Genomic DNA, 10,275 nt, shown 5'->3' on the forward strand with positions numbered 1-10,275 from the left:
AATTAAAAGAGAATGCAATTATTTTTAATCGAAACCTCTTTGATATCTTGGTGAGAATGGTGGTGAAACACCAAACAGCTTAGCAAAGCATCTCCCTAAGCCAGTGCTCAGCTGGGGCAGGAAGGCTGTGCCAGAAATCCTCATTTCTCATCACTTCTTTCTGGATGATAGCTGGCCCATAACCAATGGGGATTTCAGCTCTCAAACAAGTATTTCTCTTCACTGCTATTTATACAGCATTTAAAGTTAATACAAAAGTCCTTTCTGTGTTTATTCATGTTTGGAACAGTGGATGTTGGTAGCGATGTTTTTTTTCCCTTTTGATCAACTTGTACAGTTTGGAAGGGATCAAATTCACTGTCACTGATCCATCCAAGGCTGAGGTCCTTTCCATTTTCCACTGGCACAAGAAAACAAGGCTCAGAGCCTCTTATCTCTTCTCCCCTCCTTGCAAACTCTGCCTGCTCCTCTCCTCCAGATCTGTATGGGAAATAAAAACAAAAAGGACACTGTTGCTGTGTAGCTCAAAATACCCCGAGGTATTCACCACTTCTGCTCTTGAAAGAAGACAGTTTTCATTCTTCTCCGTGCCTGGATTCCTCCTAACATAGTTTTCATTAGTTCAGGAGCAAACCTTGCATTCCAAGGCACCGAGCTCATGTGCTTATCCAGTCAATTATTTCTTGGTCCTTGCCTCCAGACAGCCTTCACCTTTGCACTCAGCCTTGTGCTGCTGATCCAAAGAAGTCATTTCACAGACATGATGGTATCCCAGGATCTCATCATTCGCAAGAAGTTGTTCCAGTCTGTAGGAATGCTGGCAGCCATCCACCTTGCAGCCTGCGTTCTGCAGGGATGGGATGGCACTGTGTGCACTCACCTGCAGCGCTCACCTCCCTCTGCAGCACGCCAGGGCTGCTGAGTTCTGCTGCTTTCTCCCCACTGACCTCAGTTTGAAGCCTTTAATAAGTAAACATCGCTGGTGGATTGCAGTTTTAATGAGGGGCGTTCCTATGTTCCAATTTCAGAATGAGTTTGTATTTAAAGGGCTGTCATTAGCAGGTTTGGCTGCACAGGAGCCTAGTAATGACCCAAATTCTGGGAAACTGGATTGTGAAATCAGGGTATTGTTCCAGTACTCATTTGTTAGGAGTGATTTACTGGTTAATCAGACCCTGGAGGTTCTCCTTCATCAAGGTAATGTGCAACTGGAGAGCAGACCAAGTGTAACTTGCAGCCATTACTGCTCAGGTGTCAGCTGTGTCTCAGCCTGTGTCCTGCAGACCCTCAGGTGTACGTTTCCTATGTGTGGACAGGCTGTTGAATACCTCAGCTTTTTAGGCTGTGATGTATCCATTACATCACTTTCTTTTTGTACATCTTTGTCTTTCAAATATGAGCAAAATCCCAATTTCTTGAATAAAATAATCCTGGCTTTAGAAAGAAATGGCACTGAGTTAACCTTGGATATTCCTTGGGTTTTGGGCAGGCTGACTCTACCGCTTAGGAGGGAGGAAAAGGCAATTAAACACCAATAAATGATTACGTGCCACTCTGACAGGTTTTTTGACCCTTTTTCACATTGCTTTAGGGTTGAGTTTTTGGAATCTAACGTTCAGATCTGTTCATTTTCTGGCTTTTCTGCCAGCCTCGTGCCTAGCCCAGATGGTAGCAGCAGACTTTCTCTGCTTCTTCAGCAGTGCCATAGGACAAACTTCTCCTTCTGGAAGCTTCCTGGGCATGCTGTCTCATTTTTCAGAAACTCACTTTCTTTTTTAATTCCTACTTAGAGTCTGAGTTTCTCCTCTTCCCCTGGTTAGATTCTTCCTGAGCTTTTAAAGCTGTTTGGTCATAAGCTGTTGGTAGGGAAACCAAATCTGTTCCTTAGCTTTTGTACATCACAAAGTGAACTGAAATTGTCAAAATCCGTTCCTTTCAGTACATAATAACTGAGCAGAGCTTGACTGGAACTTCTGCTCCACGCTACAGCCTGCACTGTGTGGAGGTGTGGCACAACTGAAATAAGAAGGCTAGATTGATAAACCAGCAGTTTGTGTTACCTGTCTGTAAAAAGACGGCTGGTTTCCTTTTGTTTGAAGTGATAAATAGTTAATTAGCAACATCAGTTTATAAAGGCTTTCTGAGAGAATTTGTTCGTTGAGCGTTTCATCCTGGAAGCGTGATTTACAGGTTGGGAACATCTCCGTCTCTTTGAAAGGAAGGCTGAGAGAAACGCACTAATTGTTTTGGGAAAGGCACTGCTGTGCGTGCGTGTTCATTGCACGGTGCTTTGCATGCTCACATTACTTGGAGCTGTAAAAAACTGCAGCCTGACAGCTGTCCTCTGCATGGCTGTGGGAGCCCAGGCAAGGCGCAGGAGTAAATGGGAAACAGCAGCATGGAATCCAATGCTGTAAGAGCGCGTAAAGAGTTCATCCAGGCTCCAGATACAAAAGCTGTGCAGACAGGACCATGGGTCTCGTGGGTCAATGCACAAAATGCAAAGTCGGTTCAGTGGCACAGACAGCTCCTTTCATCCAAACAGCAATTCCTGGTGCTGGCCTTGTGGGCAGGAATGGCCACTCGCAGTGCTGCAAGGTGTGCACAGCTCCATGCGATGCTGGGATCTGTGTTCTGATGCCTGCTCGGTCCCTGCTATTCCTGCCTCACAAATCGACTAGTGCTGTTTGTTGAGCGTTCCTGGACGTGTCACACTCTGACTTTAAGGCCCATGTTAGAAGCATGTTGCTAAATTGGCGAGCTCACCTCCCTGACTCACGTTGCTCTTGTGCAAAGGGGATGATATCATCATTGTACATCCCCCAGCATGGGTGAGGGAGGAGTGGAAGATGAATTAATTAAAATGCCTGTAAAATACTTTGAAGATTAAAGCATTCTGGGCCAGAGCTGAAGCCTGCTGAAGTCAGTGGTAATCTTTTCATTGACTTGAGTGGTCTTTGGATCGGGTCCTGTTATATGGAGCTTTTAATACGAGCGATGGGAAAACCACTGAGCTGAATTTAGAACTCATTTGCAAGTCATCTGTTCTATATTTGGAAAAGAACTGTGAGCCAGATTCTCTGAGCTACATAATCCCCTCCAAGTTTGCTCAAAAACCCACATAAACAGCATTAGGGGCATAGTGCTCTTCAGCTGACAACTCGGAGTTATTTCCTATACAGGGGATGACATAGAAAAGCTATTTGGGGGAGTATCGAGGGCTGATAGACTTTTTTTTTCCCCCCAGTCTTTGGTGCCGTGGGAATTAATTTCAACCACACTGGAAAAATAAATCAGTGGGGAACTGAGAAATGCATATGATAATTGGTGCATTTGCATCAAAACTATTTCTGAACCTTCTTGACATAACAAATGTCACTGCTTGGTATTTCTCCTGGGGTTGTTCTCACCTGGAGCCCAGCTTGCCAAATAAAGCTCTGTCCAAGCTCCTGTGTCATCGGTGGAGAGAGATGGGTCCCTCCTGGGGATGATTCATCACGATGAGGATGGATGCTCGAGATAGGGGAGGACAAGGGGAGAATGAGTAATGTGAGCTTGTAAAGCATTTGAATATAACTGCAAGAGGTGCTGTACTCCATGGAGAGAGAGATTGTGGGTTGTTTTTTTTTTCCTATGGATGTGACTGCATTTCAAATCACTTTGCAGTATGTGAAGCCTGAGAATCAGGTGTCATTTGAAGCCTGTTTTCTCAACTTTGCTAATTGCTTCCTGTCACTTCAGTAGCTTAAAATTGAGGTTTTGTGTCATCCGTGTGTTTGTATGTGCTGGTAGGTCTCTTGTTGTTTAATGAATCATTAACTAATTTCCAGCCTATAGCCCAAATAGGAAAGGAAAATGGATAAATAAGTATTATATTCAGCATCCTGCTCCGGAGCCACAAGGTTAGTCTTCAATATACTGGAATATAATTAGTTATTTAATTAGGGTCAGACTCCCTAGAATGCGGTTTACTTGAACGAGTGGTTTAACTAATGATGTGTGCTGTTTTACAGCCCTGTGTTCTTTGTATTAATTACATTATTCCATCATTACATGGCTTAATAATAATCTGCACACGTTAATATTTTGATACTACTGACTAAAATTAATGGTTCCAAACTTCTTTGAAGGACCACAAAGGCTCCTGTTCCAAGATCCTGCTACTTTGGGGTAATATGCTTCAGTCAAATACCAAATTTGCTTTTCTTTTAAATAATAGTAATTGCATTTCTATATGGAGGGTAATTGCATTTCTATATGGAGGGTAATTGCATTTCTATATAGAGGGTGGTAGCACCTGGCAGTTCAATTTGAACTCTGCATGCACCCATTATTTTTTAAGAACCCTGAAGCTGTTTGGCATCTGATAAATTAATAGAAATGGTTGAAATTGAGAAGCTCGCAACAGAAAAATGCTGTCATCTTCCTAGAGAGCACCTGCAGGCCTTGGAGAGAAGGCAGAGACGTGCTGGTGTTTAACAGAGCCCAGGTGATGGTCACTCTGGGGTCTGATTGGGGTGGAATTGCGGTGGCAGCTGCGATTCCTCTCCCCAGGCAGCAGGCAGTGTGTGTGCACTGGGCTGAAGGTCCTCAGTGCTGCTTTGGTAACTGCATGTGTTAGGTACCAAAAGGTGGTGCGAAGCTGAATTTGGTCCTGGAAGCTGCTGAGAGTTGGGAGATGCAGTTTGTTTATGGGTGAAGAGATGAGTGCATTCGAGTCTCTGTGCTTTCAGAGGCAGCTCCTGCTAATGTCAGCTGGTATGGTCCATAGATGTAAATTATAAAGCAGTTCTGCAAATTAAGCTCTTTGCCTTTTCTCTTTGTTCACTTGCTCCAAGGCTGGATTTAAGGCCTTTGTCCCCAGTCTCAAAATGTAATTTTCAGTTATTTGCAAATAAAAGGTTTCAGGAGAGACTCAGAACTTGACGTAGTGGGACCTCTGCTCCCGAATGGTGCATACAGAGCTCCGTGAATCCTGCCTTTAGTTGGGGTGGAAGGCTGGGACTGAGCTGGGGAGGGATGCACAGCTGTGGGCAGGCAGTGTATGGCAGCTTACGGGGCAGAAGGCAGTGGTCACAACGTGTTGCATGGATGCTGCTGACAGAACAGGAGCAAAAACTTTTTTTTTTCTACTGTGGGAATGAGGGAGTCATCCAGAAAATCAATGGGTAAAGCAGGAAAACCCGATAGGTAACTTCAGTAAGAGCACCACTTGCGTGCTGAAAAAAGTGCCACAGGGCTCTAAAAAGTGATGTCAGCACGGGTGATGTCCTGAAGATAGTAATGATCTTATAAAGTGCTCCTCAATAGAGCAGCAGAATGAACAAGGTGGGAGGATCTGCTGGCTGCCTCGGCTGTTGGTCTTTATTAACACATTGCATCTTTGCCAGGTTATCAAACTGACCTTTGAAGAATTTGAACTAGAAAGAGGATATGACACTCTGACAGTTGGTGATGGAGGACAAGTGGGAGACCAGAAGTCTGTGCTTTATGTGTAAGTACCACGTCCTTAACGTGTCTGAGTTCTGAGATTTAGCAGATGTGTTTGGATGAAGGAGCCCGGTCTGCTTGCTGGTCCTCACTGCATATTTTATAAGCTGGTTTTCATTTTTGGTGGAGCTGACTGTTGCTGGTGTTTTCTTTTCTCATCACATTCTCTTAGGCTTCAGCTGACAGAAAGGCTTTTACTTCTTTGCTTCTCCTCTCTTGAATTCCCTTTGTCAGGACCCCATAGAGAGAAGCTGAGGCTGTCCAGGGAGCTGGGAGAACAGGATTAGAATTTGGATACCAAAGGAAATGCAGATCAAGCAGAAGCTGAAAAGTTTGGACCTCTCTCCTGTGCTGCCTTTCCTGAGCAGCCATTTTTAGCAGTGCAGAGTGGCTGTGAGTGCAGTACCTTCGAGTCACACAGCATTTTGCATCCATTGTGCAATTGTGTGAATGGTGAGATGCAGGGAGAGGCTAAAGCAGAGCAAATTGTGGGGTGTGCACAGGACAGTGCCATTGCAATCAGGCCTTGAGCACATCTGAAAGCGTGGCTTCTTGTCCTGTCCAGGTGCTGTTGCCTCCACTGAATAAAGACGTAAGCCAGGGGTTTTTGTCAAAGTCTTCAGTGTCTTTTCCCTGTGAATCTGCATCCACTCTGCTTTCACCTGCCTTAATGTCTGCTGTCTTCCCGAAGTCTCCATTTCTCTGAGTTTCATTTTGCTGCACTTTTCAGGCCATGAGCAGCAGTGACACTGAAGTCACAAATTCCAACCTGCCATGTATAGAAATGTGAAGTCTGATTATTGCAAAAGTGTTTGTAATTAAAGTGTCACAGAACATTTCACAGCTGATTGGTCCAAATGTGCAAATTACGGCTGAGGGAATCAGTTGTAAGAACTTGCTGAAATGGTTTCTCGCTCCCTCCCCTGTTTCCTGAGGCCTATGGAAATTTCCCTAGATTTTGTTCTGCTTATTCCACGTATTCCGTTTCATCATTCCATGTATCCTCAGGTATTCCATGCACTTGGTCGTTCCATGTGTCCTCACTTAGGGATTGAGAGCTGTGCCAATGCAGGTACAGAATCCCTGTGACTGACTGCAGTGGTGTTGTGGTCCCTTCTCCCACTGCTGGGGAACGCTTCCCATTAAATTGCTGGTGCTAATCCTAAAAGGGAATTGATTTATTCATTACCTGGGAGAAAAAGTTGAAAATCAATGAAGGAGCCCCCATGCAGAAAGCCAACACTGTTAAATATGAGTTCCAATTTCTTACTACTTGTCATTTATTCGCTGCTGTTCAGGAGGAGGAACTCAGTCCTGCACTTTGAAACCAAGAAATACATTTGAGTCAACTTTCATCGCACCAGACGTTATCCCAAACTGGGTCCTATAAAGGACCATTTGTTTTCAGTCTCACTCTCATGCCTGTAAAATGCATCTCAGAGAACATAACAGATTGTTAGGCTGAGCTTTCTGACTTGCAGTGAGGATTTTATTCCCCAAAGAAACAAGCACCCAGATCAATCATCCAGCTTGTTAAAGTGGAATGGGAAGGCATGCAAAAACAGTTAAAAAAACCCACCCTTTTCTGAAGTTTTTTTCTTGGTATGTTCCTTGTTCCTGTCTGTCTGCTGCTTAAATAACTTGAGAAAAATCAACAATGGCACTTTTTCATCTTTTCCCATCCACATCAAACTCTCTGGATGAAAACAGTAATTAAGAAAAGGTTACTTCTTCATTTACTAGCAGACACAGAATGCCTGTGACTGACTAGGATCAATAAAATGCCTGATGGAGCTCTGAGGAGTAACGGAGCAGTAGGTGGGTATAGATGTGGGTATGGGAGATGGCTGCAGTTTCAGGGGGAAGCACCCTGCAAATTGCACAGCCAGAGTTGCAGAGGTGATGGTTTCAGGTGTTGCAGTGGCTCCTATTGCTTATGTGAGTGGTAAGAAAATCTGTGGGATGGGGGAGAAATGCATTTGTATGGCATCATTGGTCCCAGTTCTGATGCTAGGTGGCTGTGTGGGTATGGGGAAAAACCTGGACTCAGCAGGCAGCCGGTTTAAGGGTGTCAAGCAGGTAGAATAAATAGCACAACCCTTCAAGCACTTGTTTTGCATCACTCTGAGCAAACTGTAACTGGCAGATCAGCCATACGGCCTCCAATTACCCAGGAAAGTGAGAATTGCCATAATTGTGCCTGGAGGTTGCAAGTTCCATTTATTCACAGGATGCTATCAACACACAGCTGCTGGGTTCGTTCCCTTGCAGCTCTGGGTTGCAGTAATTCTGCTTTGAGAGCTCGGGGTTCCATTTTATCAAGTCTTTCAGGTGCTGCTATTGTACTTGAGAACGATGCCAGGCAGAAGCTGTGTCTATACATATGTATGTGTTTAGGTTTAAGCAAACACTACAGAAGAAACCACCGACCCACCCGCAGTAGTTACACTTACAGTGACTTACAAATTTATCTCAGGTGATACTCCAGCAGAAACAGTATAATAGCATTAAGCAGTGCCACGAGGACACACAACGCTCGTATTGCTGGAGTAATGATCCCTTCCCACGCACCAGGGCTCTGCTTTCAGAAGCAGAGGGAAGGAGCTGTGCTCAAAGTGGGCATTTGTGCATGTCAGTGCCTGCACGGGTGCTGTGTGGGTGGAGGATAAAGCTCTAAAGCCGTGTTGAACCACAACGAGGTGATTAATCCCAAAGGCTGATCGAGCCGATCGTGCCTCATTAATACAGCATTTATTGGTGGCATTTTTCTTAATCTCATCACTCTCAGAGCAGCATCCTTGTGGGGTGGGCTCTGCCCTGATCAGCCCACGCTGCTGGGATTAGTTGTGTTTTTCCAGGGGCTCATAGGATGTTCAGCAGATCGGAGGCTCACGCTTTGTCCTTGCTTTTCTGAGATCCTGGTGGAAATTTCTCTGTTGGGAAACAGACATAGCAGAGAACGTGCTGAAAGTAAACTTGGGAATACAAGAAAATATCTCTAAAAGGTCTTAAGAGGAGTCAGTCACCACTATGGTTTGTGGGAATTTTCTTTGCTTATGTTTTGCTTCAGTGAGAAAGGAAATGATTACTGTTGATGCTGGATAAATGTATTGTAATGGTGGTACTAAATTGTAGTTACTAAAGCAGTGGTGATAATAACTTGCAGGCCCTCAACTCTGCTGAAAGACTCATTGCTGTATGTGGAATGCAGAAACACACTGAGAGCATCGTCTGCCTTGAAAATCTCTCAGGACTGGGACAGGGTTCTGTCTTGGGGGCTGTTCTTACTGTGGTGGCATTGTCCTGGTTGTATCCTATCCCACAGAGGTGTAAGTGACCTGTATTTTGGTGAGAAAACTGAGGTTCAGGATGCATATGGACTGTTGACGTGTTTTATTTATTTGTACAGCTTGACAGGCACCACAGTCCCCGACCTCATTGTCAGCACACAGCACCAGATGTGGCTCCTCTTCCAGACAGACAGTGTCAGTAACCTGCTGGGATTCAAAGCGACGTACGAAGGTAACTCAGGTGTCTCTCAGAATATATCTGTTTCTAAAAAGAGATGAGATGGGTTCAGCTGCTTGTGAGAAAGGAGCTTCTTCACGTACTGAAGCTCTTCAGAATTTGCCTTAAAATTGAAGCTTTGCTCCAGCTTCTGTGATTTCATTTCCATGAGAGCAGACTGGATGGTTAATGTTTCATTGCCCTCTCATCTGCTTTTTGGATGAGTTGGTGAGCTTCAGCTGAGTGATGACATCTGCAACAGACTGTGCAAGAATATGAGATGGAGTTATCAGTGGTTCCAGTAGATCAGCGGTCTGAACTGCTAATCTGGAGTGTTACAAATGAAAGGAGAATTAATTCTGGGACTTTTATAAAGTAACCCTTCAAATGAATTAGGATGAGAATGCTGGACTCTGCCATAAGCTTCTGTCATTTCTGTTATAGGTATCTGCAAAGTTAGAGAAAGTAGAAAGTACTCCTTAATTCTAACTGATGTAAGGGAACAGTGACTCTAGCTGAAGCTTTGCCTGGATCTCAGTTCAGAGATGCTGCTGGGTTTTGCAGCAATTCCCATCTTTTGTGGTCTCACGGTGAGCGAGCACGATGGATCATCAGCTTCCTCTGATGGGTCCGAAGAACTTCTGTCTGATGGGCTCTCACCTGCAGAGGAGAAGCTTGTTATCTATGATAAGCTTGTTGCCACGATGCAGCCTCCAGCACAGGAACACTTGCATCTTCTTTTTCGTTTTGTTGTTGTCTTGAATTCTTTTTCAAAGCATTTTCAGTTTTGTCCCAAACCTGCTGATATCAGGGATGACTTACTCAGCTCTGATGCCTAAAAGCAGGCACCAATCTTTATCTAGACGTGGGGGCTGATGATGAAAGGTCTGAGGAGCAGCAGCTGATACCAGCATTGAGGTTTAAATCGAACTGTTTCTCTCAAGGGCCCTCAGTGCACATTAGTATTCATTCATATTTAAAATGTTTCCCTTGGACTTCCTGTGTTTCAGGGAAGTGTCATATTGTGCTGGGCCAGGAGCTGACCCCCCTAGTGCTGCCGATTGATGCTAAAGCAACATCAGTTAGGAGCGTGAAGGGACCTGACCTACTAGAAAACCTGGTCAGACCAAATGCCAGCATGACCAGGAGGCTGAGCAGTGCCTGGGAGGGGGACTGGGTCACAATGCTCCACTATTTACAGGATTGCAAGACCAGATCAGCAGAAAGTCATTAGAGACATAGATAAAAGACGATGGAAATGAGGAAAAAAGAAAAAAA

The 10,275-nt window shown here is 44.6% G+C and overlaps 1 protein-coding gene across 1 annotated transcript in view; it reads left to right on the forward strand.

The window, feature by feature from the left end:
• The window catches only part of LOC109370929 (CUB and sushi domain-containing protein 2-like), a 53,419-nt gene that overhangs the window by 36,588 nt on the left and 6,556 nt on the right, over positions 1-10,275 (forward strand). The window contains exons 7-8 of the mRNA XM_019622728.1: positions 5,391-5,494; positions 8,900-9,012. Of these exons, the coding sequence (XP_019478273.1) occupies positions 5,391-5,494; positions 8,900-9,012 (217 nt within the window). The remainder of the gene's footprint in view (positions 1-5,390; positions 5,495-8,899; positions 9,013-10,275) is intronic.

Source organism: Meleagris gallopavo, chromosome 25, assembly GCF_000146605.3.
Source record: "Meleagris gallopavo isolate NT-WF06-2002-E0010 breed Aviagen turkey brand Nicholas breeding stock chromosome 25, Turkey_5.1, whole genome shotgun sequence".
Lineage (NCBI taxonomy): Eukaryota > Metazoa > Chordata > Aves > Galliformes > Phasianidae > Meleagris > Meleagris gallopavo.